Source organism: Eptesicus fuscus, chromosome 12, assembly GCF_027574615.1.
Source record: "Eptesicus fuscus isolate TK198812 chromosome 12, DD_ASM_mEF_20220401, whole genome shotgun sequence".
In the NCBI taxonomy this organism is placed as follows: domain Eukaryota; kingdom Metazoa; phylum Chordata; class Mammalia; order Chiroptera; family Vespertilionidae; genus Eptesicus; species Eptesicus fuscus.
Window position 1 is genome coordinate 27,974,998 of NC_072484.1, and position 27,099 is coordinate 28,002,096.

At 41.4% G+C, this 27,099-nt stretch overlaps 2 protein-coding genes across 3 annotated transcripts; both read left to right on the forward strand.

Annotated features, from left to right (window-relative positions):
* Positions 1–6,511: 6,511 nt before the first annotated feature.
* PCNA (proliferating cell nuclear antigen) lies at positions 6,512–14,934 on the forward strand. The gene is made up of 6 exons (XM_008141065.3): positions 6,512–6,918; positions 9,046–9,143; positions 9,315–9,382; positions 10,244–10,438; positions 13,196–13,319; positions 13,618–14,934. Exons 1-6 carry the CDS (start codon positions 6,698–6,700, stop codon positions 13,695–13,697), a joined length of 786 nt encoding a protein of 261 aa, XP_008139287.1. The 5' UTR covers positions 6,512–6,697; the 3' UTR covers positions 13,698–14,934.
* Positions 14,935–15,630: 696 nt separating this feature from the next.
* TMEM230 (transmembrane protein 230) lies at positions 15,631–26,535 on the forward strand. Of its 2 annotated transcripts, none has more exons than XM_054723825.1 (4): positions 15,631–15,736; positions 18,592–18,712; positions 20,100–20,222; positions 25,414–26,535. In XM_054723825.1, the coding sequence occupies exons 2-4, from the start codon at positions 18,614–18,616 to the stop codon at positions 25,552–25,554; spliced, it is 363 nt and encodes a 120-aa protein (XP_054579800.1). In that variant the 5' UTR covers positions 15,631–15,736; positions 18,592–18,613; the 3' UTR covers positions 25,555–26,535. The 2 variants fall into 2 exon arrangements, with proteins under 2 accessions (XP_054579800.1, XP_054579799.1); XM_054723824.1 differs by having other exon boundaries at positions 15,658–15,729.
* Positions 26,536–27,099: the final 564 nt, after the last annotated feature.

Here is a 27,099-nt window from a genome sequence, read left to right on the forward strand (position 1 = left end):
AACTGGTCACTATGATTGGCACTGACCACCAGGGGGCAGACAGTCAACGCAGGACCTGCTCCCTGGTGGTCAGTGTGCTCCCACAGGGGAAGCGCCGCTCAGTCAGAAGCCGGGCTCACTGCTGGTGAGCACAGCGGTGGTGGCAGGAGCCTCTTCCGCCTCTGCTGCAGGGGGCAGTAAGGAGCAAGGGGTCCCGGACTGCGAGAGGGATGTCTGACTGCCGGCTTAGGCCAGATCCCCTTGGGGACATCCCCTGAGGGGTCCCAGACTGTGAGAGGGCACAGGCTGGGCTGAGAGACACCCCCTCCCAAGTGCATGAATTTCATGCACTGGGCCTCTAGTCTGTTAATAAAATTATATAGGTTTCAGATGTACAATTCTATAATACATATTGTATTGTGTGTTCACCACCCCAAGTGAAGTCTCCTTCCATCACCATTTATCCCCCCATACCCTGTTCTATATCCCCCATTCCCTAATATTTATATTCTTGTCTTTTCATCCTATTTTCTGTGTACCCAGATAAAAGAATTTTAGAAAATTAGAATACTATTGTTTGTACTGTTTCATAATCTAACTTTTCTTTTTATCATTAAATGCCCTTTAAAAATGGTATTTGAAAGGCTATATGGGGCCCTGGCCAGGTAGCTCAGTTGGTTAGAGCATTGTCCCTATATGACAAGGTTGCAGGTTCCCAAAAGGGCATATACAAGAATCAACCAGTGAATGCATAAATAAGTGGCACAACAAATCGATGTCTCTCCCTCTCCATATTCTTCTCCCTCTCCATTCCTCTCTCTAAAAAATCAATCAATAAGTAAAAAAGAAAGGTTATATTCCATTCATCTTGCAGATTTATCATAATTTACCTAAGAAAGACCATATTAGAACTCAAGGTTATTTCCAATTTCAGGGGAATTATTCATAACTCTGTAAGAATCATTCTTAAACATGCCTCATCTTGGTAAGTACCTCTAATTACTTCTTTAGGAAAACAATCCTAGAGATTAACTTTCTGTGCCAAAGAATAAATAACATTCTAAGGCTTTCCATACACATTTCCAAATTACCACCAGAAAAATTATGCCTATTTATGCTCCTACTAGTGGCCCGGTGCAAGGATTTGTGCACATTGAAAGGAAATTAATTAGAATTCCTGGGGCGGCGCCATGGCTCAAAGGGTGTCTGTGGAGTGAGCAGGGGTCCCTCCGGCAGAATGGGTTCCTTGGCCTGGCCTGCGGGGATCAGGCCAAAACTGCCTCTCCAACATCCCCTGAGGGGTCCCAGAGTGCAAGAGGGCACTCTGCAAAGTTGCTGTCGTACAGGGTGTGGAATGCAAATGCAAATGTGCAGTAAACCAGATTCAGGCCGCAGTGCCCCAGGAACAACATAACCCACGGCCGAAGGTGGAATCACGCAGCCCCAGGAGGAATCAGGCTCCCTCCTCTCTGGTTCCTCGGTGCAAGTCAACAGCTCCTGCATTGAGCGTCTGCCCCCTGGTGATCAGTGGGCGTCATAGGTACCGGACAATCGGACAGTCATTTAGCCTTTTATATATAGATCTTTAATGCATGAAAGTGCCCACTTTCTTGAATCCTTCCTAACAAGTGGGTGTTAGCACAACTTTTATTAATTTGGTAGGTTAAAATGCTATCTCCCTTTAATTTCTATTTCTTTATTAATATGGCCAACCATTTTTATTCATGCATTTACGAGAACATGGGAAGCCAAACACCTCTGGCTTTTGTTTACATGCTTTAATTCCCCTTTTCTCTGAGTCAGTTTGAATTGGGTTCTGTGTCATGGAAACCAAGTATATGAACCAACACAGTGCTCTTAGGCATACTGAAGTTTTAAAACTTACGCTTTAATAGGGGTTTTTTTCCCCTTATATGTTTAGAAGCCACAGCAAAATCTCATAATTACTTACTAAAATACTTTCCCAAATCTTTTTTAAATTTATTGATTTGAGAGAGAAACATTGATTTCTTGTTCCAGTTATTTATGCATTCATTGATTGATTCCTATATGTTCCCTAATCAAACCTGAAACACTGGTGTATTGGGACGATGCTCTAATCCCGTGGTCGGCAAACTGTGGCTCGCGAGCCACATGCGGCTCTTTGGCCCCTTGAGTGTGGCTCTTCCACAAAATACCACAGCCTGGGCAAGTCTATTTTGAAGAAGGGGCGTTAGAAGAAGTTTAAGTTTAAAAAATTTGGCTCTCAAAAGGAATTTCAATCGTTGTACTGTTGATATTTGGCTCTGTTGACTAATGAGTTTGCCAACCACTGCTCTAACCAACTGAGCCACCCCTCCAGAGCCTAATTTTCCATTTCTTATTTGGTTTACATTTATTTAAATTTTAAATTTTTACCTGGAATTTATGTCAGTGAACAGTTACTAGGAAGAGTCTAGAAGTTTAACCAATTGTTTGGTCATAATTTACTTAATTCATTCTTTCTCTCACTGATTGGAATAGCACCACTACCAGATGTTAAAGTGATCATCTTAAAACATATATTGGATCATGTCAAAGACCTTCTTTTGATAACTTCCCCGTGAATTTACAGAGGGCTTGCAAAGTCCTATAAGATTTCACCCCGCCTTTGTTTGCAAAATCACTTTGCACCACTCTCACCATTGTTCAATATGTTCCAGATATATCAAAGACTTTTGTGTTCTATTATGTCAATTATACCTCAATAAAACGGGAACACCCCCCCTTGCCCTAGCCGGTATTGCTCAGTGGATAGAGCACTGGACTGTGGACTTTGATTCTGGTCAAGGGCACATGCCTCCATTGCAGGCTCAATCCCAGTAGGGGGCGTGCAGGAGGCAGCCAATCAATGATTCTCTCTCATCACTGATGTTTCTAACTCTCCCTCTCCCTTCCTCTCTGAAATCAATAAAGATATATATTTTTAAAATTCCGTGAAATAGATGCATCTAATAGAAATAACAAAGGAAGAGAATAGAGTAGAAAAGGTAATATTTGAAGCCATATGGTTGAGATTATTCTGGACTTAATGAAATACATGAATCTTCTGATTCAGGACTCAAAGTTCTCTGAACATGATAAGTAAAGCTAAACCCATCCTTGACACATAGTAAAAAAAACTAAGGAATTTTACAGACCAAGATAAAATCACAAGTGCAACTAAAGAAAAATGCTATAATGAAAGTGAAAAAGAAATAATGATGCTGGGGGAAGAATATATATAATGGGGAAATGATCTACACTAATAAAAGAGAAATATGCAAATTGACCATACCGCCACAACACCCACCAGCCAATCAGGAGTGAGTATGCAAATTAACCCAACAAAGATGGCAGGTTAATTTGCATACACAGGCACAGAGTGGCCAGGCGGGGCAGGACGCCTGCTATGAGGAGGAGGGCAGGGGACAGAGGGAGCTACAGGAGTGGCGCTCCGGCCAGAGCAGAGAAGACTGAAGCCTCTGGCCGGAGCAAACACTGAAGGCTCTGGTCTGAGCGAAAGGCGGCAGCCAGAACAAAGGCCTGGGTCCCGGGTGCCAGAGGAAAACCAGTGCCGGCAGCCAGGGGAAGGAAGGCCTATTGCAGGAATCTTCGTGCAACAGGCCTCTAGTTAACATATAAATTACTCCTTTAAAAAAAAACAAAAAACTACACCTTGCTCATGACAATGAGGCAATGATTTTTTTTTCCTTAACTGAATCAACCATTTTATTATTTTTTAAAATATATTTTTATTGATTTCAGAGAGGAAGGGAGAGATAGAAACATCAATGATGAGAGGGAATCATTGATTGGCTGCCTTCTGCACGTTGGACTGAGCCCACAACCCAGGCATGTACCCTTGACTGGAATCGAACCTGGGACCCTCCAGTCTGCAGGCCGACACTATCCACTAAGCCAAACCAGCGGGGACAAAAGTGCTCCTTTTAATCAATGTGAAAAAGACATTTTAATGGAAAAAATATAAACTTGCAATGGTCAAGATACATATGAAAAATGTCCAACCTGTAACACTTTTTATTTATTTATTTTTTGTGTAACACTTCTTAAATATGCAAATTGAAATTTTCACACAAATAAAAATTTCTATAGTTGGAAAAATCAGGGGAAATGAGCATGCTCATAGTCTTGGCTAGAATATAAATTGCAATCTTTAGAGGTCAATTTAGCAACAATAATCAAATATTTTGTTTACAGATACATATCCTAGGGCAAAGGAAACAAAGGAGAAGATAAACAAATGGGACTACATCAACATAGAAAGCTTCTGCACAGCAAAAGAAACCATCAACAAAACAAAAAGGGAGCCCACTGTATGGGAGAACATATTTGGCAATGATACATCTGATAAAGGTTTAATATCCAAAAATATAAGGAACTCATACAGTTTAACAAAAGGAAGACAAACGCCGAAACCGGTTTGGCTTAGTGGATAGAGCATCGGCCTGCGAACTCAAGGGTCCCAGGTTTGAGTCCGGTCAAGGGCATGTACCTTGGTTGCGGGCACATCCCCAGTAGGGGGTGTGCAAGAGGCAGCTGATTGATGTTTCTCTTTCATCGATGTTTCTAACTCTATCCCTCTCTCTTCCTCTCTGTAAAAAAATCAATAAAATATATTTTTTTAAAAAAAGGAAGACAAACAATCCACTTAAAAATGGGCAAAGGACCTAAATAGACCCTTCTCCAAAGTGAACATGCAGATGGCCAAGAGACATTTGAAAAAATGCTCAAAGTCACTGATCATAGAGAGATGCAAATTAAAACGACAATAAGGTATCACCTCACACCTGTCTGAATGGCTACCATCAACAAGTCAACAAATGACAAGTGCTGGTGGAGAGTACACTGCTGACTGTGCAGCCATTATGGAAAACAGTATGGAGTTTCCTCAAAAAATTAAATATGGAACTGCCATTTGACCCAGTGATCCCACTCCTAGGAATATATCCTAAGAAACCTGAAACATTTAAACAATAAAGAATTTAAATTAAAAACAAAACAAAACCTGAAACACCAGTCAGAAAGAATGTATGCACCCCTATGTTCATAGCAGCACAATTTACAATAGCTAAGATCTGGAAACATCCCAAGTGCCCATCAGTAGCCGTGTGGATAAAAAAGCTGTGGTACATTTATACCATGGAATACTATGCAGCAGTAAAAAAAGAAGAATCTCTTACCTTTCAGACAGCATGGAGGGACCTGGAGAGTATCATGCTAAGTGAAATACGTCAGTCAGAGAAAGACAAGTGTCATATGATCTCATTCTTATGTGGAATCTAACAAAATAAAAATAAACTGATGAACGGAGTGAATCCAGATCCAGAGACATTGAAGCATGGAACAGAGTGCGGAATCTGGGAGGGAAGGCGGGGAAGAGAGGGGGAGAGTAATCAACCAAGGACCTTGTATGCATATATGCATAACCCATGAACAGACAATAGGGTGGTGAAGGCCTGGGGCAGAGGGCTGTAGGGAGTCAATGGGAGGAAAAGGGGGGGGGGGGGGCATATGTAATACTTCCAACAATAAGGATTAAAAAAAAACAATAATAAAATATTTAATGTGTATACTCTTCCACCCAGCAACGCTAGTTCAAGGAGTTGATCTTGAAAAACCACCTACGTGCCCAAAGGTGTTTGTAATTACAAGAAATTGGTCAATTAGGTTGCAAACCTAAGATACAGATATTGCGATTCGCTTTATTGCCTTCCACAGGTGTGGCAAAACCCTCCCTCTACCCGCAAAAGTATCCCTCTTGACTGCCTTTCTGGCTTTCTTGCCGTGGTATGGAAGGAACCGCACTTATCTCGGAGGTATGCCTGTGTTTCTCCACCTTTTTAAAAGGTGTTCATAAAAAAGATGTTCGTAGCATAAAATTAAATATACTTTATTAAGTACATTGCAGAAGTGTTAACGGTATGAACCCAGTTTTGTGGGTTTTTTTTTTTAAACGTGTATTTATAGAAAAAGCAGCTAAGAAAGCTGTATACAGAAACGATTGTGATACGAGCCTGGTGTGTGTGTAAGGATTTTAAAGAGATGGTGGTGGGAGCTGAGAATTTTGTTATCATAACTGTACACCGTACAACGTTTGACTTTTAGGACCACATCACGTCTACGATAGCAAAAATAAAGTGCACACTGAAAGCAAATGTTTTCCTCAGGCTACAAGGCGTCTTTCCCTCCCGACAGGGGCTGGCAACTCTCTGTCCCCGAAGCAGGGGCTGAGGAGGCAACACAAAACTGGAGCTCGTGGACCCCGGGCCTGAGCCTCAGTGCTGCCCGGACTTGTCCAGCCTTCAGACTCCGCAGTGACAAGGCGCTCCTACCAGGCGACGTTCCGCCCGCCCCCGACGGCGCAGCGTCCCTATCCCTCCCTCACCCACGCTCACCCTCCAATGGGTGTCCAAGGAGGGCGGGCTTAGCGCGAACTAGGCACACGATTAGTCCTGGGACCTCCCGCCCAGGGGTGGGCGGGGCAGCGTGGTGACGTACGGTCACGGGACGCAGGGGCGGGGACTGCACGCTCGCAGACCCGGCGGTATTAAACGGTTGCGAGCGGAGCGTTCTGGTGATCGTCCTAGGTCTCAGGCTCTCACCGCTGCGGTAGCCCGCTCGCTCTGTCAAGCCTAGGCCGGCTCCTCCTCCTCCTCCTTCACTTCGCCTCTAGCCGCGTCGTTGCGACTCCGCCACCATGTTCGAAGCGCGCCTGGTCCAGGGCTCCATCCTGAAGAAGGTGCTGGAGGCGCTTAAGGACCTCATCAATGAGGCCTGCTGGGACATCAGCTCGAGCGGCGTGAACCTGCAGAGCATGGACTCGTCCCACGTCTCTTTGGTGCAGCTCACCCTGCGCTCCGAGGGCTTCGACACGTACCGCTGCGACCGCAACCTGGCCATGGGCGTGAACCTCACCAGGTGAGCCCGGGAGCGGCGGGGGAGCCGGGCCCTCGTCCCCTCACTCCCCTTCCCTCCCCCTCTTGGCGGGAGCTTCTCTGAGCGGGCCCTCATTGGCTGGTGTGGGCCATCCCGCCTTCGCATTGGCCTGCTGTGCCTGGGGGCGGGACCCAGTGGAGCGCGCGGTTCCGAAAGCCCGCGCTGGCCGAGGCGGGAACTCGCTCTCTCCGCGCCATAGTCACAAAGCGGGCGGTGGCGGGAAAATGACGGGCTTCCCCGGGCTGCTAGGAAGACACTCTTCTAGAGCTCTTTTGGTCATTAGGTGCCGGTGGCCTTGACCGAGAAACCATGGTCATGGATGGCTTTATTTTACTTATTTTTTTAAAGAGCTTTAGTGTTGAAAGTATTACATATGTTTCCTTTTTATCCCCCACGACTAGCCCGGCCCCAGTCGTGGATGACTTGAACCGCTTTATAGTGTTCCCTACTTGTCTCCTTACTTAGGGACAATAGCTTATTTCTGGTCTTTTATTACAAAGTTGTAGTGATCACCCTCTTGAACTTGAAAGATTTCTCCAGGGCAGTGGCTTGCAACTTGTTGATCACTACCTAGTATATATACGTGTTTAAAGTTTTAAAACCTTATGACAAATATCTACCCATTCTACATGCTGTTGCAGGATTCTAGGGCAGGGAAAATGGGGGAAAGTTAAAACAAGGCCAAACAGTGTGGGCACTTTACAGCCAGCTTGTAAATAAGCCATTATCTTCACCAGCCAAGGATACTTGAGAGCAAATGGTTAAAAAGCTCCCTAATGAGAGAATGCAGAAAGGAAGGGGGAAAGAGAAAAAAAGGCAGTTTTATTCCCTAAGCAGAGAAGCCAGCAGTCTCAAGGTTTGGCAAGATAAAGTTGCCAGGTGCTTCTCATGAATTCTGAGAAGGTCTCAAGAAAGTAAAAAGGATCCTCGAGAATTCATCTATGCCAGAATATTCCAGCAAAGGAATTTTGAAACCTATAGACAGGAAGGTAAATACCCTACCTGGCTCGCTCTTCAGATTAGCTGAGAGCCCATCTGCGCTTCATAAGCCAGAAGTATTTGCCTGCTTTGCTTCTTCAATAAAGGTTGCATGCATTAATAAATTGGCTTTTCACAACACAGTCAAGGTCTCATATAAATTCATTTATATGAAAAGACAAGAATCGAGGTTGGGAACGGCCCCCTTCCACTGACTGAGGGGTTTGTCTCTAACGCCTGCCATGTCTTTTAATAGTAGCATATTGTTTTTAATGGTCGTCGTGGTCCAATAACTTACTCAGCCACTAAGAGGATTTGCAGTTCAGAATATACTACTTTTTCATTTATATTCAAAAGGGGAAATTACTGGTGGCAGGCCGCCAGATTGCATTCCGAAGTGGCTGGACCGGTTTACAGGTCATCCTGGAGTACATTTACCTAACTTGCCCATTCTTCAGCCTGATGGCTAAAAATGGTAACTCCTTGTTTAATGGCTTAAACTCTTAACAATCTTAACATGGTGTGGATTGTTAGGCTTTTGGCCAGGTGATGCGGGATGTGAGAGTTCGAAACTAAAAGAAGAGATATGTATAGAGAGTTTATTTTACTTTGCAGAAGGGAAAGGGTGGGTGTACTGCTAATCAATACAAGGGCAAGAAATAAACTGCAGCTGTTCTTTTGAAGGGTAATGGCTGCTGTTGCTAGGTGACAAGAAAGGGAGGGGAGTTTGGAGGTTGAAATTGAGCAGACTTAGGGGGTTGTAGTTAGTTATTTAGGAGACAATCAGGAGATGTCCTAGGGAGGTGTCTTATCAGTATTTTTTCAAAGCCTGCAAACCATTCTTAGAGCAAAAGTTATGAAGAGTTCAACAGTGGCTTGTTTGAAGAGTGGGGGTAGGACTTTCTATTAATTATCTCTGAGTTGTAAAAACAAGGAGGAGGGTTATACAAAAATGTAGCCATGCAAGTAACTTGCAGTTTGAACAGAGGGACTCTTTGAATCAGAGGAGCTAACATTCTTGGATTTTAATTACCAGGTGTTTCTAATAAATTGTGGAAGGCTGCAGCAAAGAAAAAGAGGCCTTTTCTTATTCTTATACATCAATTTTAAATCCTGTCTTCTCTGTTCTAGCATGTCCAAGATACTAAAATGTGCTGGCAATGAAGACATCATTACCCTAAGGGCTGAAGATAATGCGGACACCTTGGCACTGGTATTTGAAGCTCCAAGTAGGTTATACTCTTCTACTGATTTATCCTGAAGAAAACTAAAACGCAGCATCAGTATTTTCAAAGTTGTGAGAAATTGAAAATAATGTTTTTTGAGGCTTATAATAAGATTTACTTTATAGTTATAAGCTTACATGCTTTTCTTCAATAATGTTTGCTTTCTTTTGGTAGACCAAGAAAAGGTTTCAGACTATGAAATGAAGTTAATGGATTTGGATGTTGAACAACTTGGAATTCCAGTGAGTATCAGTTTGATTGAGTGTACTGTACATGATAGCTACCTAAGATATGTTAATATAACTTAAAGCCTACTTCCTAACAACTATATATCTGCTGGTGCATGTTCCAAAGTGGAGTTACAGTACACTTAAAAAAATGGATCATTGGTTGACTTCATTGTTGCTGAGTGAGTATTAAGATTAGATTTTAGAACCAAGGGGCAAAAGTTTATTAGATTAAGTTTATCAACATTAAAGGAGAGAGGTAGTGTTGGAAAGTCCTAAAATTCTCTTCTCTAGAAAGCAGTAGTCACACTTGCACCATCGTTGTTCTTATGCCATAGTCTAATGTCCTCTTTTTAAAAATATATATTTTTATTTATTTCAGAGAGGACGGGGGAGGAAAGAGAAATAGAAAAATATCAATGATGAGAAAGAATCCTTGATCGGCTGCCTCCTGCATACTCCACCCTGGGGATTGAGCCCACAACCTAGGCATGTGCCCTTGACCTGGAATGGAACTATGACCTCCTGGTTCATAGGTCCACGTTCAGCCACTAAGCCGTGCAGGCCGGGCTCTAATGTCTTCTTGATTTAGCCCTGAAGGATGGATGATTTGGGGAAGCTCTACTTCCCTGGATTTTACTCTTAAAAGGTTTAAGCTCTACTTTGTTTTCTCAGTATTATTATTCTTATAACGTACTTGTTTCAGATTTGTATTTCTTTTTTGAGTGGTTGCAGTGATTTAAGTCAGTAAGTTTCAATGTAATTATGAGTTCTCCTTTAGATGCTGATTCTTCAGGACGAGATGGTACCTACCAAATCTTTTAATTCCCAGTAATTGATCTTTAGGGTTTTTTGTTGTTTCATTTTGTTTTATAGGAACAGGAGTATAGCTGTGTAGTAAAGATGCCTTCTGGTGAATTTGCGCGTATATGCCGAGATCTCAGTCATATTGGAGATGCTGTTGTAATTTCCTGTGCAAAAGATGGAGTGAAATTCTCTGCCAGTGGGGAACTTGGAAATGGAAATATTAAGTTGTCACAAACAAGTAATGTCGATAAAGAAGAGGAAGCTGTAAGTAATTTTAAAATAAACAGAAAAAATACTTTGAAGAGAATTATAACACTGCTTAATATTGGGTTAGTCTGTTTGGGCTGCTATAACAAAATACCATAAACCTGATTGCTTATAAGCAATGAAATTTTATTTCCCACAGTTTTGGAGGCTGGGAAGCTGGCATATTTGGTGTTTGGTGAGGACCTGCTTCTTGATTCATAGACCGCAGCCTTCTCACCTGGTGGAAGGGGCAAGGGAGCTTCCTAGGGTCTTTTCTTTTTACTCTATTTCAGAGAGGTAGAAACATCAATGATGAGAATCATTGATTGGCTTCCTCCTGCACACCTCCTACTGGGGATCTAGCCTGTAACCCCAGGCAAGTGTGCCCTGACTGGGAATTGAACCATGACCACCTGTTTCATAGGTCCATGCTCAACCACTGAACCACACCAGCTGGGCTGGGGTCTCTTATAAGGACATAATTCTATTCATGAAGGCCCCACCTCTGAATACCATAACATTGGGGGTTCAGTTTTAACATTAAAGGGGGAGGAGAGACATGATAAACATTCTCTATAGCAAGATAAGCACTAAAAATTAGAGAAAACTCGAGAGAAAAATAGACAAAATTGCATTTTTACAATTTGTAAAAAGTGGAAGATATTGTTGAAATCTGCAAGTGATTTATAAGTGCCATCAAATATATAATTTGTAAGCAGGGAATGCAAATTCAATGTTTCCTTTATAAAATCACTGAACGATGTGTTGGTGTATCAAACGCACACATAGTCTTAACACGTTAAGCGCCCAGTCTGTTTTGTCTTCTGGACGGAAAGTATAGTGTCAGTCACCGGTGACTGACTGGGCGCTTAATGTGTTAAGAATAGGATTGAGACGCTAGGTGTCTAACCTTTAGGTTTCTGGAGGTATTTACTCTGCTTTTATCAAGTAATTCAGCACAGGATACCTCAACAGAAGGATCTAATTAGGGGTAAAAATCTAGCTGTTAGGAGCTCCTGTGTAATCCACATTTAACAAAAAAATAACATACTATTTCCTAAATATCCTTAAAATAAGGTTTTCCTGTAATCAGGTGTTTGTTTTTTATTAGAGTATTATAAACTAAAATTTGGTAATTGTACTAAAATAAAACTTGCTAGCCTGTGAACATCAGTTAACTGTGTTAATTAAGAACAATTAAAGGGCCTTATCTCGAGATTATTAGGATTAAGTGTAACATTCAAAGTGCTTAACACAGTATCTGGCATATTGTAAGTTTATAGTAAAGATTAGGTATTTTCTTATACCTTGCTTGAGCAGTCAGCCCACAGATTAAATGAAGGTAAACTCCGTTTAAATAAAGACTTCTCTATTTTTAATATTGAATGTCCAACAATAAAGCTGACAATACATAAGAAAATAAAAGGGTGGTTTTAATTTATTTTCAGATTTATTTTTTAATTGATTTTTTAAAGGAGGGGGACATCGGAACCAAATGAGCTGCCTAGCCAGGGCTCACATTTATTCTTAAATCTATATAAAAACACTCCCACACTAAATGAACATATTATATATACAACCTGGATAGGCTTATAACCATAATTTCAATGCACATCATGGTAATGCACCTTCACATTCTCTCTGCAACATGAATTTAGTAGTAGTAATATCTGTTATGGTTTCTTTAATAATGAGCAGGAAGATTCTTTAGATGTTTCAATATGTGGATCTCGGGTATGTTTGTTCATTGAGCAGGGAATCCTTTGAGTTACAGCTGTTCAAATTGTTTAAACTTCAAGGGGAATGTCTCAGGTCACCATTCCTCTGGTGCCAGTCTAAATACTTTTTGAAAGTATTAAATAGCAAAACCGTAAGGACTAATTCCAACCTTTATCTGTCTCCTAAATTACATTTCACTCCCCTTCCAACTTTGATTTTAAAAATTTTCTAACAGTTCATCTGTAAACATTTTAATACTACTTGAAGTAATATTAAAGTTTAATATTACATTAAACTTTACCACATACTATAAGAAAATTATTCAATATTAAGGCAATTTTTGGTGTTCCTATTTCCTTGGTCATGTCAGAATTGCTTGAATCAAAATTTTAAGAAGGTACATAACATTGCATTGCAGTTGTTTTCAATCCATTGGTTTTCCAATTTGTTTTTGCCTCTCCATTACAATTTCACTTGTTGAAAAAACTAGGTCATTTGTCATTGAGCTTCCCAGGGTCTGGATTTTGCCAATTTCATTCCTTATGTCAATTAATATGTTCCTCTGCCTTCTATTTCCTATAAATTAGTAGCTATAGCTCTTGAGGCTTGATATTCAGGGTTTCTTTGTTTTAGGGGTAGGATATCAAGAATACTTAATAGATGGTGGTGTGTACTTCTGGTGGGAGTCATGGGGTATCTGAATACCTTTTTGTGATTTTTAGCACCTATAAATAGTCATTGTCTAGATTCATTAAGTCATTATGTTTAGCAGAGTTGTAATATATTAATATATTTCATTCCTTTATTTATTAGCTGGTTTATTTTCTAGAGATACTTCCATAAATAAATGCTCTTATTACCTAATTTGGTTACCTGAGATTTGGTTCATATACAGCTAAATAGTTGGTTGTTTTGCTTTATTAACCTATTTTCTAAATTAGTTTTATATCACCCTCCTATGTAATAAGTTTTTTAAAATATATATTATTAATGAATATGTTGTAACTTTCTTGACATTTTTTTCAGTATGATGAATCATTTGCTTTTTCCCCTTAGGTTGCCATAGAGATGAATGAGCCAGTCCAGCTAACTTTTGCACTGAGATATCTGAACTTCTTTACAAAAGCTACCCCACTCTCTCCTACAGTAACACTCAGTATGTCTGCAGATGTACCCCTTGGTAAGATAATTTGTTAAATCTTGTTTTTAATATATTTTTATTGACTTCAGAGAGGGAGAGAGATAGAAACATCAATGAGAGAGAATCATTGATTGGCTGCCTCCTGCCCGCCCCCCCACTGGGGATCAAGCCCACAACCAGGGCATGTGCTGCCCTGACTGGGAATTGAACCAGGGACTGTTTGGTCCGAAGGCCAACACGCTATCCACTGAGCCAAACCAGCAAGGGCTAAATCTTGTTTTGTAGGTATGTATGTGGTACATCTCAGTAATTAACCTATGTTCCTGTCTTCTTTCAGTTGTAGAGTATAAAATTGCTGATATGGGACATTTAAAGTACTATCTGGCTCCCAAGATCGAGGATGAAGAAGGATCTTAGGCGGTTTTAAAATCCAAAGAAACAAAACTAAGCTCTTTGAGAACTGCTTCTGAGATTTCAACATGCTTTTAAAAGTCTCTTTTGTCATCAAATTTGTACCTGAGTACATATGTAGATAATGTTTTCTGTAAATAACCTATTTTCCATTCTTTACGATTTAAAGCATAGTCTTGAGTCAAATCTGGTCTTATTAACCTAGAACTACTTCTGCCTTATATAGAAATAGTTTTTAGGATTTTTATAACAAAGGGTTTTGACTATTAATGCAGTTTTAATAATTGTTTTCAACTTAAATAAAAGTTTGAATTTCAGATATCACAGGACAGTGCCTTCATTTGAACCTTGACTGTTGCAAGTATCCTAGGGAATTTATAATTAGTGCTGCCTTTTTTGTGTAAATGTTATATATTTTTTCAATCTAGAGCAGCCAGATATAAATACATTAGAATATAGCCGTAAAAAGTACTCCAAATGCTGTAGGTAACAAGATATTTGTGAAGATTCAGTTGTCAAATTTATTTTTGTATTCTCACTTGAGCTCAAGAAATGAATGGGAGAATAGAACAAATTCTATGTTTCATTAGTTTGTCTTTTTTGTAAGCAAAGACTAACACTTTCAGAAACTTAATGTACTCAAAGTTAGGGCGGTTTGTAAGACTAGTATTGTTACAGGGCAGTGTTTCTTTAGCCTAGGGAACTTTACAAGACTTATAAGAGTTACTAGATCTGTGGTAGGGCCCGAGGAGTATAAATAGCTTTATTTGAGACTTATCCCGTAAAGGATGAAAATGGCTTATCTCTTATGGGTGTTGGGTTCAACCGAGAAAGTGAAAAGGCCCAGCAGTTGTGAAACAGGCTATTTAAACATTCCCAGTAATTGTGCTTACAAGGTCATACATAAATTGGCATCCTACATACTGAAGGCTGTTTTATTACATTCCTTTTCCCCATTATATTTTATGTTTGGATTAAATAACTGGTTTCTTTGTTGTACCTGGACTTGCGTTCTAGTGATTGGACTTTAGAACTCACTGTATCCGGTGGGTAACCATTATCTTATGTGTGCCTGGGCGGAAGGAGATTGGCAGCAAAGGGGCCTGATGGAGTTTTTTGGAGTGATGAAAATGTTTTATCTAGACAGCTGGTGGATGGTTCCCAAGACTGAATTTGTTAACCCTCATCCCATTGTACTTTTATGTAAATTATACCTTAATAAAGCTGACACTTAAAAGCTTCACGTGTGGCAAAATGTTTCTTGTGGGCAGACCTCTCTCACCTGGGCAAGGCCTGATGGCCTAGGACAGTGGTCGGCAAACTGCAGCTCGCGAGCCACATGCGGCTCTTTGGACCCTTGAGTGTGGCTCTTCCATAAAATACCAGGTGTGGGCACGTACAGTGCGATTGAAACTTCGTGGCCCATGCGCAGAAGTTGGTTTTCGGCTCTCAAATTTCAATCGTACTGTTGATATTTGGCTCTGTTGACTAATGAGTTTGCCGACCACTGGCCTAGGAGAGGGAAACGTACAAGAGTGGGGCCACTCAAGAGCGAAGCTGTGAGGTAATAACTGGCAAAGACTACAACTGGCCCCCTTGGAAGGGGGGCTGCCCTGGGCACTTGGCCCAGCAGCTCAGGTCGGACAGGATCGGCTTCGGCCCCTTGGGGGGGAGGGGGCGCCTCTACCTGAGGGGCCAGAAAAGACAGTTGGCTTGTCCAGGGCCTGACTGAGCCGGGCGGGCGGGCAGGCGTGGAGGGGGCCGGCTGCAAGCCCAGGCCGAGGCGCCTCCGAGAAAGCCCCGTCTCCTGCCGACCGCTGGCCCTCGCGCAGGGCTGAAAAGGTGTTTCCGGAAAGCGGGTTGAGGGCGTCGCTCCCGGTGATGCCACTTCCGTTGCGCCGCCTTCCTGTGCGCGGTTTCCGGCGTTGATCCGGGGCGGGGTGGGGCAGGCGGCGGTTAGGTGAGGCGTGTCATGAGCATCTCCGTTTCCAACGGCGAGCGGGCAGTCGACGCGCGGACGACTGGGCACGGCGCTCCGGTGAGGGGTGCGTCCGGCGGGGCGGGCGCGGGAGAGGTCCTTCAGGCTCCCGGCGGCGCGGGGACGGCTCCCCGCTGCAGTCCAGCCCCGAGCCCCCCGCACCGCTGGCCTCTGTCCAGAAACCGGCTTTGTTTGTTTTCGGTCTAAACTCGTGTGGGTTCTTATTCCTCTTCCCGGCGAGGTCCGGAGACAGGCCGGAAAGCCGTGTGTGCCGGCGCGGCGTGCCAGGCACTGTGCCGATTGCTGCAACATTGCGGGGCTGAGGGATTGAGGGGTTGCGTTGGAGCTGGTAAAAACCCTGTTGGGAACTTTGAAAACATCCATTCCCGTATTCCCTTTTCCCTCTTAGAATTCTTATTCCTCTCCCCTCTCCCTCCCGACCTGCGCTTTTTTGTTTCGTTGCGGCTGTATGAACACTGTAGTTAATGGCAGAGGACATAAACTTTGACCAATACAAATCAGAGATGATTAACTGCCCTCCTAAACCCCCACATAGTCCATGTAATCGGATCGCAACAGTTATAAACCTAGTATTTGATTCAGTTTAACCATTTGTTTATAAAATCAACAACAATAGGCCAAATGGAGTAACAAACCAAAACTTAACCTCACTGCACTTTTTTTTTAATATATTTTATTGATTTTTTTACAGAGAGGAAGGGGAGGGATAGAGAGTTAGAAACATCCATGAGAGAGAAACATCGATCAGCTTCCTCCTGCACACCCCCCACCGGGGATGTGCCCGCAACCAAGGTACATGCCCTTGACCGGAATCGGACCTGGGACCTTTCAGTCCGCAGGCCGACGCTCTATCCACTGAGCCAAACCAGCTTTGGCTAACCTCACTGCACTTTGAGTCCCCTCTTTCTGAGGTAAAAATCTTCCCTGCCAGCTGCTATATGGGATGCGCCTGTTTCATCACTTGCGTAATAAAGCCAATTAGATCTTCAAACTAGTTGAATTTTGTTATTTAACACCTTTTAGGGTGGCATATAAGTTAGCATACTCTTTTTTTCAATACTTGATATCTGCAGCAGTATGTAATTAATAAAAAGGGATATGAGCATTTAGCACCAATTCCTTTATAAAGCTATTTAGTTTAGGTTGAATGGAGGCCATTTAACATACCTCACTAATACCTGGGACTAAGTACATATAAAGCACCTGCCACCTAACCAGTAATTATTTACTGCCGTTACTATAATGATTATTTGTAAAGTGTCATACCAGAGGAAGGCCAGGCTTTGCTTGTTTGTTTGTTTGTTTATGTTACCCTTATTGAACTACCTTAATTTTCTCTTTTAAAAGAAATAGCTTTACGATCAAAATAGATTTACTTCTTTTTTTATATATCACAGTGGTTTTATGGAGGAAAAGTATACAAATGTTTTTCAATTCAAATGTCTTTTTTTTTTCTCCTAATCCTCACCCGAGGATATTTTTTCCATTGATTCTCTATAGAGAGTGGAAGGGAGAGGGGAAGAGAGAGAAACAGATGGGACAAAGACACATTGATTGATTGCCTCCCACACTGGGGGAGGGGGGGGGGCAGGAACAGGGCGGGGTGGAACCTTCAACCTAGGCATGTGCCCTTGACTGGGAATCGAACCTGAGATCCTTCAGTTCTTGGGCCGACACTCCAACCACTGAGCCATGCTGGCCAGGGCTCAAATGTCTTTTTTTTTTTATTTTTTTTTTTTTAATTTTGTAACAGTTTATTTGAACTAAAACTGACTACATAGGATGGGGAGCAATATCTCAAATGTTCCTAAATGTCATTGTTTTGTTTTGTTTTTAAATATATTTTATTGATTTTTTTACAGAGAGGAAGAGAGAGGGATAGAGTGTTAGAAACATCGATGAGAGAGAAACATCGATCAGCTGCCTCCTGCACACCCCCCACTGGGGATGTGCCCGCAACCAAGGTACATGCCCTTGACTGGAATCGAACCTGGGACCCTTCAGTCTGCAGGCTGATGCTCTATCCACTGAGCCAAACCGGTTTCGGCAATGTCATTGTTTTTAATTCTCATCTACTATCTCTTAACTGACAAAATGGCCATGATTTTTTAAAAATGTAATTATAGAAGTAATCTGGAAAATGAAATCACTACTTTCACTGCTTGAGTGGGGCAGAGAGGCAGGCAAATCAGAAGTCACTGGTACAGTACTGATAGCCAGGAGCTTATCCAAATTTACAAGAAGCTTTACAAATTCTTTGCATTAACAGCATGATATTCATCAGGGGGAAATAGGCAAAATGTAGGTATGAGTGTATTCTATTCCCCACCCTCTCTCTTCTTCCTCCCTAGCAAATAGGAGAATCACTTGAGTATATGCGCCTCTTGCTTTTTTCTGAAGCAGAGACAAGAGGCAAACAATACTATAGCAGAATGGTTGAAAATTTGGACTTTGCATAAGTCCAAATGATGCTACCTTATACCATCCTGGCTACTGGAATCCCCAGTAGTAAAGTGAAGTACTCAAGATTCTCCAGGATAGATGATGGCTACATTGACCTTCAGGTAGACTTGGACTTGAATCATTACTCTTCCACCCTGTATGACTTTGGAAAAATTAGGAGGCAGGGGAACATTGGTGGCAAGGTACATATGAGTTCTGGTTTTTGGTCATTGTCTTGACTTTCATTCTACGAGGACAAACCAGAGTGGGTATATAACGAGGCTCTTTTTCATTTTGTCAAAAGAAGGTCAGGTTCTAAGAGCAGTGGAGCCTAAATTGCCAGTTGCTAGTATGTCATCACAGCCCAGAACTCCAAATCACTGCATCTGAGATGCCTGAATTTATGGGCTTTAAACACCATTGTTGCTTGCAGACATTAACAGTTTTCCTTGTTTTCAGACTGTTGCTGTGTCAGTGTGTTATGATGCCATCTCGTACCAACCTGGCTACTGGAATCCCCAGTAGTAAAGTGAAATACTCAAGACTCTCCAGCACAGATGATGGCTACATTGACCTTCAGGTAAGTGCACAAGAGAGCTGATGAGACTGGCTGGCTCTGTTTCTGATGAGCTAGCAGGAAGACCTGACGGGTAGAGGTTTTTGCTAACTGTCCCTGGGGATTAGAGGGAGCAGCAAGAAAGAAACCCAGCACCTTTCAGCCATAGCCTGCAGAGGAGGGATCTTGGCAGAGCTGTTTCAAACCAATATAAATGCAGTTCCTTCCTAAGAATTTTTAGTTGTAATGACAAAGCCCAGCAATTGCAAATTTTATTTAGTTTATCTGAAAAATAATCAGACTGTGTTTTGTTAAGTAGAAAAAAATTTTAAGGGCTATGTCTTCAGTTTGTTTACACTTTAGTCAAAGCCAGTTCATCTTTTAAGGGAGAAACTAACTGCTAAAGCCAGCAGATTGTGGAATTCCTTCCTCTTTCCTGATGCCATGAGATCGTTTATTAAAGGTATTTTTGGTGGCAAACAGTAAGTAAAACAGTATTTATTAAGCTTGTACCCTACCCTGATGATTTTTTATAAAATACTTAATGGCGTAGCATCTCCTTTTGCCCATTTCTCCTTAGAGGAGAGTATTTTAGGTGGAATGAGGGCCAAGGAAGAAGTAGCAGGCAGCCATCCTTTTAAATATAAACAAATCAATTATTCTTTGTACTCTTTGGACCTGCACTTAAAGGAGAAAGGTTTTTTGTTTTGTGGGGGGTTTTTTTAGTATATCTGGGAAATTTCCAGCCAGTTAGGTCAGATATAGCCATGAACCAAACCTTAGGAAGTTTGTTTGTGAATCTTAACCTTGAATTGAACTTGTTAAGGCAGGTTACTTGTTCCGTGGGGCAGGCAACTTCTCCCACAGTTCCTCTGAGGTGGGTGGTGGCAGGCAACTAAAGCTTTAGAAAAAGCTGTTTCTAAAAAGCTTTGACTGTATGCTGACTTAACTCTAAAAGCCAGAAATCACTTACTTTCTTTACTTCTCCCGGGTACAAGCTTAATAAATACTCTGTTTTACTTACTATTTAACACAACTTCTCCAGATGTTCACTCTTGAATCCCTGTAGATCAGATCAGCCTTCCATGTACCAAGCACTTAATAAATACATATCTAATCAATGAATAACCAAAAAGTACCTTTTGTTTTGTAAGAAAGTAGTTTTTTTATGGTCTGTGGAATGAGACTAGAACTAGAAAGAATAACATTCTGCTGGGACTGCCGGTAGAGCAGTAATTAGAGCTTCATCTCCTGCCTATCCCTTTCCTTTCTCTCCCAGAGCTGCACTGGGTGGTAGGGCTTACTTCAAGACACATGAAGCATTCATATTGGTTCTTACTATCCTCCTTGCTTTAAAGTATCAGCCCTGGTATTTTCATAATGCTCTTGTCTTGTTTTGTTTCTCTTCCAGTTTAAGAAAAGCCCTCCTAAGATTCCATATAAGGCCATTGCGCTTGCTACAGTACTGTTTTTGATTGGCACCTTTCTCATCATCATAGGCTCCCTCCTGCTGGCGGGCTATATCAGCAAAGGGGTAAGCTGAAGGGTTTGTGGGAATTTGCCATGAGGCCTCTAAAATGTGAGCCAGGGCTCTATTGTTTTATATTTGAATCTAGTAGCACAGCATAAAGCAGAAAAGGATTTTGTTTTATGAAGATTTTGTTCTCTGATAACAAAAAATGTGTTTCTTCCTTTGAGCAACAACAAACTTCTCCCACAGTTCCTCTGAGGTGGGTGGTGGCAGGTCAGCAAATTTTTCTTCTGCGATGTTGGGCACTTTTCCCACTCTCATAGTTTGGGACAGCAAAACTAAGCCTGGCATCGAGGACTCCTGAATGGTAAAGGCTATAACTGGAGGAGAACGCTGTTATTGCAGCTTTGCAGTGCTATAGACATTCTAGTCTGTTTGGGGAGAGAGTAAGGCTTGTGAAAGTCTGGGGCCACTAACCAAGTGAGGACTCTTAGCTCATGAATCGGCGCCTTCTCATATTGGGATTTGGTTGCAGTCCCTGTTGAGCTTCAGTACGATACCTTAGAAACCCGAAGTGATGCTTGCTGGTTCTTGGGCTGTACACAGATACTTAAACACAGCATCTAAGTTGTTCTGAACTTGCATTGACCATAATTCATGTTTGTTCTTCAAACCAGGCGAAGGGATTATGGTCACATTGCTCTGCAGAAGGAACACAGCTAAAAACTAAAACTGGGCATTATCATTGGACTTGGCAATAGTAGCACTGTCACAATAAAATGGCTGTATATGGGTTTTAAGGAGTATATCTCATTAGAAAGTATATCTAACTAGGTCCTTCGCTGTTTAAAACTATTATATGGCCACCAGATGTTTACTTGGTATGCAGTCTAAGTTTGAACACCTGACCTCAGGACTGCACCTTCAGTTCACTTTTATTGCAGCATGCAGTATAAATCCCAGGAGTATAGTAAAGTGTCTCTTAATCACGTTATAAAAATTGAAAGTGGAAGTGAGATCCACATGCAACAAATACCATTTACCTTGTGTGGTTTATAAAGACTACTTTATAAAAAACGATAATAATATTAAGAAAATCAGTAATAGCTTTTGTTTTGTTTGGGATTTTTTTTTTCACTTTTTATTACAGACATTTCAAACAAAACAGAAATAGATGTAATAATATACCGAACCCCCATATGTCCACCACTCAGCATCAACAGTAATAAACATTTTGTTTCATCTATCCCCCTTAACTTTTTTTCCTGTATATTAAACCAAATACCAGATTTACATTTTGCTGATAAATTCTTAAGTGTGCATCTTCAGTATGTATCTAACAGTTTTTACATAAATCTAGGAGTGTTGTCTTACTATCATTTACCTTGTTCTATTCCTCATATTTCTTGCAAATGGTTAGATTTAGGGGTTTATATTTATTATTTTTAAATTTTCATTAACTTTAGAGGGAAAGAGGAAGGAAGAGAAAAACATCAATTTGTTGTTCCACTTATTTATGCATTCATTGGTTGTTGTGGTGTTTTTTTTTAATTTCAGAGAGGAAGGGAGAGGGATAGAGAGATAGAAACATCAATGATGAGAGAAAATCATTGATTGGCTGCCTCCTGCACATCCCCTACTGGGGATCGAGTCCGCATCCTGGGCATATATCCTTGACCGGAATCGAACCTGGGACCTTTCAGTCCACAGGCCAACACTCTATCCACTGAACCAAATCAGCTAAGGCTCATTGGTTGCTTCTTGTATGTGCTCTGACTGGGAATTGAACCCATAACCTTGGACTCTCTAACTAACTGAGCTATTCTACCAGGGCTAGGGACTTAATTTCAATTTGGATTTAGTTTAGTTTAGTTTTAGAAAGAATATGATTCTCAAACTTCAGTGTCAATCTGAATTACCTTGCGGATATGTTAATACAGATTTTTTCTTTTTTAATTTTTTTTGCTTCAGCATACGTCTGAGATTTCGCTGCCTGTGGATTCCTCTAGTATTTTTATGGTTTCCCGTCTTATGTTTAAGTCCTTGATCCATTTTGAGGTTATTTTTGTGTATGGTGTAAGTTGGTGGTCTAGTTTCATTTTTTCCCCTGTATCTGTCCAATTTTCCCAGCACCATTTATTGAAGAGACTGTCTTGACTCCATTGTATGTGCATACCTCCTTTGTCAAATATTAATTGAGCATAGTGGTTTGTGTCGATTTCTGGGTTCTCTCTTCTATTCCATTGATCTATGTCTGTTCTTGTGCCAGAACACAGATTTCTTGTTCCCACTCCCAGAGATTTCAATTCCATAAGTCTAGAGTGGGGCGTGAGAATTTGCATTTCCAAAAGGTTCCCAGGAAATGCTGGTGGTCCAAGGACTACATTTTGAGAACATTGATATAGCATTACTTTAGGAGGCACATAATGATTGTCCTCATTTTTAGTCGATATTAAGATTGATCCCTGGCCCAGCCGGTGGCTCAGTGGTTGAGCGTCGACCTATGAACCAGGAGGTTCTGGTTTGATTCCCATCCCACATGTTGGTGGACCCCTTGTACAGTATCAAAGAGAAAGAAACAGAAAAGCCAGTTTTTAAAGAAACCATACAGTGATTATCAGCCTGTGTTAATCCTAGTGTCAAAAACCTATTGGGACAGGCAGGTCTTTCTGGAAATTGTCTTTAGAAGGACAGAATTGTATGGTTACTCCAGATAAATGGGTGAACTTACTGTTTTTGGCTCTGCAGCATGGAGCCTACTTACGGAATTTAGCTGCAGGAGAAATGACTTGTTTGTAACTTACTCTTACTCAGAGCCCTGGCTGAGTATCTGGGTTGGTTAGAGCATCGTCCCAATACACCAAGGTTGTGGGTTTCATCCCTAGTCAGGGTACATACAAAAATCAACCAATGATTGTTGAACCTCAGAGGGAAGGCAGGGGAGGGTGGGTGGGAAGAAATCAACCAATGAATACGTATGCATATATGTTTAACCTGTGGACACAGACAGTGTGGTAGTGACGGCCTGGTTGGGGGACAGGAATGGGCTGGAAGAGGTTTATGGGGAGAAAGGAGGATCTATATAACCCTTTTAATAATAAAGATTTTAAAAAATAAAAAATAAATCAACCACTGAATGCATAAATAAGTGGAACAACAAACTGATGTTTCCCTCCTTCCCTCCCTCCCTCCTTCCATTCCTTCTGTCTAAAAATCAATGGAAAAAAATATCCTCTGGAGAGGATTAACAACAACAACAAAAGAGAGAGAGGGAGAAACCTTACTCTTAATCTGAAAAAAAAAATCTTCCATAATTTTGATTTCTGCTCCACACAGACTAGGGCAGGCGTCCTCAAACTACGGCCCGCGGGCCACATGCGGGTGTTTTTGCCGTTTTGTTTTTTTACTTCAAAATAAGATATGTGCAGTGTGCATAGGAATTTGTTCATAGTTTTTTTTAAAACTATAGTCCGGCCCTCCAACGGTCTGAGGGACAGTGAACTGGCCCCCTGTTTAAAAACTTTGAGAACCCCTGGACTAGGGATTTTTAGCTTTGTGTTCTGCCTTTGACATTGTTCACATGTACAAAACACTCCTGTCATGAATTTCTATCATTACATGTAGATTCTCATTTGGGGGGAATAGGGGCTGCTTATATTGGACAAAACCCCTGGAAAGGCTCAAGAGCCCCTCTTGAGCAGGCCTGCCGCTTATTTGAGAAGGAACAAACCCTCTATCTAAAATCAGCATAAGGAGGCAGTCTCTCTGGTAACAAGTGCCCTGGGGGCAACAACTGCCCCTTTCTTTCCTCCATTTTTGGGGTTTTTTTTCTTTTTCTCTCTCTCAATTGGCCTTTCCATGAATTCTGAGGACTTATTGGGGAGGATTTGGGAGGGGAGGGCTAAAGAGAAGGCTTTGCTGATAAGCTCAGAGCAGAGCCTCAAGGGATCCAGCAACATTAAACTCCTCTCCCTTAGGGACCTGCAGCACAGGGAGGAAGGCGGAAATCCTTTTCCCACCAGAGAGCCCTGTGGTTTTGTTCCAAGGCCTCACTGTGGCTCCCCCATTTTACATACTCATTAATAAGAGGAAGGTCCACTGGGGCAACAGACACTGGCATGATTTCAATGAGCTATTCAGCCAAGGTGATCGGGGCTGGGGCAAGCAGCTCAGTTATTTAAGTCACAGCACGAGGGACATGTTCTGCTTCCCTAGGAGCTGAGTGCCAAGACAACATACAAATGCCTCTAAAGTTGCCTTTTCCACCTAAAATACCCGGCCCTTCTATCCCTCTCAGGTTCATGTGGCCTGCTCTGATGTTTCCATAACATCAGGAAATAGATCCCTTTTGTCCCTTTGTCCTTCACCCCTGTTCACAAGATACATCTATTGCTCTGCCTTCCTTATATTCTCTTAAGCTTCCTACTGCTGTCTTTGTGCCTGTTTCAAGCTGCTGCTGCCTCTATTTCTGGTGAAGATCTTTCAGAGCCGGGCTCAGGCCTCTAAGTGCTGTATTGGGTATCAGCATTTTGTTTTTACCTTTTACATGTGATCATGCTGTCATTCTGTTTTACCTAATAAATCAGTGGACTTGTTTACAATGTGATATTTTCTATTAAATCCAATATATTTTTTAAAAACCATTATATTAGTTCCAGGTGTATAATATAATTATTCAGTATTTGTATATATTGTGAAAGATCACCACAATAAGTCTAGTTAACATGTATCACCACACATAATTATACATTTTTTGTGTGTGATGAGAACTTTTAACATCTACTCTCTCATCAACTTTCAGATACACTAGTAGAGTACAGCATTCTTAACTGGAATCACCATGCTCAGGACTTATTTTATAACTGGAATTTTGTACCTTTGACTACTTCACCTCCCTACTGCACAACGAAGAACTTTTAGTAATATTTTGGCAATACCTTGTTATCAGAGACAAAAACAAGGCACAGGGTGTGTTCACAACTAAAAACTTTAAAGAAGGAGCAGAAGAAAATAAGCCAAAATATTTTATGAACATGGATAATTTATTTTCTTTATAATTTTTTGTATTTTACAGTTTTTCTGCAATTAGTAATCAGGAGAAAAAAAGATGTAAAACCTTTGCTAGGTAGTATACTATTCAAAGAAAATGCACTGGAAAGTATAAGATGCTGATCTATGGATTGGACTCATCATGTGTTATTTGAAATTTTATAACTTGTGTGGTACTAATGCGTTTGCCTCCTTTTGCCACCAGGGGGCAGATCGGGCCGTTCCTGTTCTGATCATTGGCATCCTGGTGTTCCTGCCAGGGTTTTACCACCTGCGCATCGCTTACTATGCATCCAAAGGCTACCGGGGTTACTCCTACGATGACATTCCAGACTTTGATGACTAGCACCTACCTTAGCCCTGAGGGGCAGAGTCAGATGGGACTGAGCTCAGCTTTAAGATACTGAGCAGAAACTATAGCTTAGGGCTAAGGAATTCTACAGGTTGCAGATGCTTAACAAAACAATGGCCATGTTTTATGGGTCCATCCTAAGAGCTTACAATTAGCTAATTAGGGCATGCTTTATATTTCATCTCCTGGCCCTGACAAAAAGCTGACAAGTTTTTCCACATGAACCTGTATCATGGAATAGCAATGTAAATTGGAGAAAGTGGGAGGCTATTCTGTAGTGGGAAGTGTTGCTGCCACCACCCTTTTTAGAGTTGAGCATTTCTTTTAAATAGTCTTTATTATCAGTTTGTTCTTGTGGTAAATGGAAGACTGCAGTATGTCAAATTTCTTATTACTAAGTAATTTATTTTGAAAATACGTAAGTATCTTACCCCCTGTTCAAGTGGAAGACCTTGGCAAAATCAAATATTAGTGTGGGTGCATCTGAAATATTTTTTACTTGCTTTCTTATTCAGAGCAATCAGGAATTTTAAACCTCAGAGCAAGTTTTCAAGATGTAGACACTTTCTCTGCTCACCATTCCTTGGCCAGCACTGATCTGGCTCACAATTAGGTTGGGCACCATATAATTTGGGTAATTCTATTCTTTATACATTAAGGTGTTCTGTATGTCATGCCTTTAAGGACTAGACTTTTGGCAGTTTTCGAAGAAAAAATGTAGATAAGTGGTTGTTAGTTAGTTTATAACCCCATTGTTAGCACCTTGTATTATGATGTCCTTCTTCTGAAGATTGCAAGATTTGGCCTGGATTCCTAGGGGACTAGATTGCCTTAGTTTGATTTTGTTTCCTAGCTTGCAAAAGGTGACTTATGTTCAAAACAAAATGTCAAAATCTAAGTCCTACACTTAAATGAGTTAATTTTAAACATATTTCAGAAAACATTTTAATGATTAAATGATATCTTAGATCCCAATACCCAGGACTTCTTTTATTTTTAGATAACTGGCATTGTAGGTCAGCCTGCTTTCCAGTAATGCTTTTACTCTGAGGTTGTGGATTGGCAACTAGAGGCCTGGAAGTGCTATTAGCTGGGATTTGGAGGACTGGGTAGAGCAAGTTTAACGGGAGGATGAGTTCAACTTTGGGTGTGTTAAGTTTAGGTGTCTGCTTGACATTCAAAAGGAGCTGTTGACAAGGCATTTGCCATGCACAGGTTTGCAGTACAGGAAGGGAGTCTAGGCTGGAGGTAGAAATTTGGGAGTCAGTGTTGGGACAATATATCCAGGAACCATGGGGCTGGATGAGATCACCCACAGAATGCACATGGGAAAAAAACACTAGAACTCAGGAAATGAGGGACAAAGAGGGTGACCTGAAGCAGCCTCCAAGATTAGATACATTTGTTATTGGGAGGGTAGGTTGGGGAGTCCAGTAGTCTCATTCAAGTTCTTGGGCCTTGGCAATGAAGATGTGAGGAAATATATAAAGCTGTCCTGGGCAGTATTTGCAAAGCAAAGCTCAGACCAGAAGGTCTTTT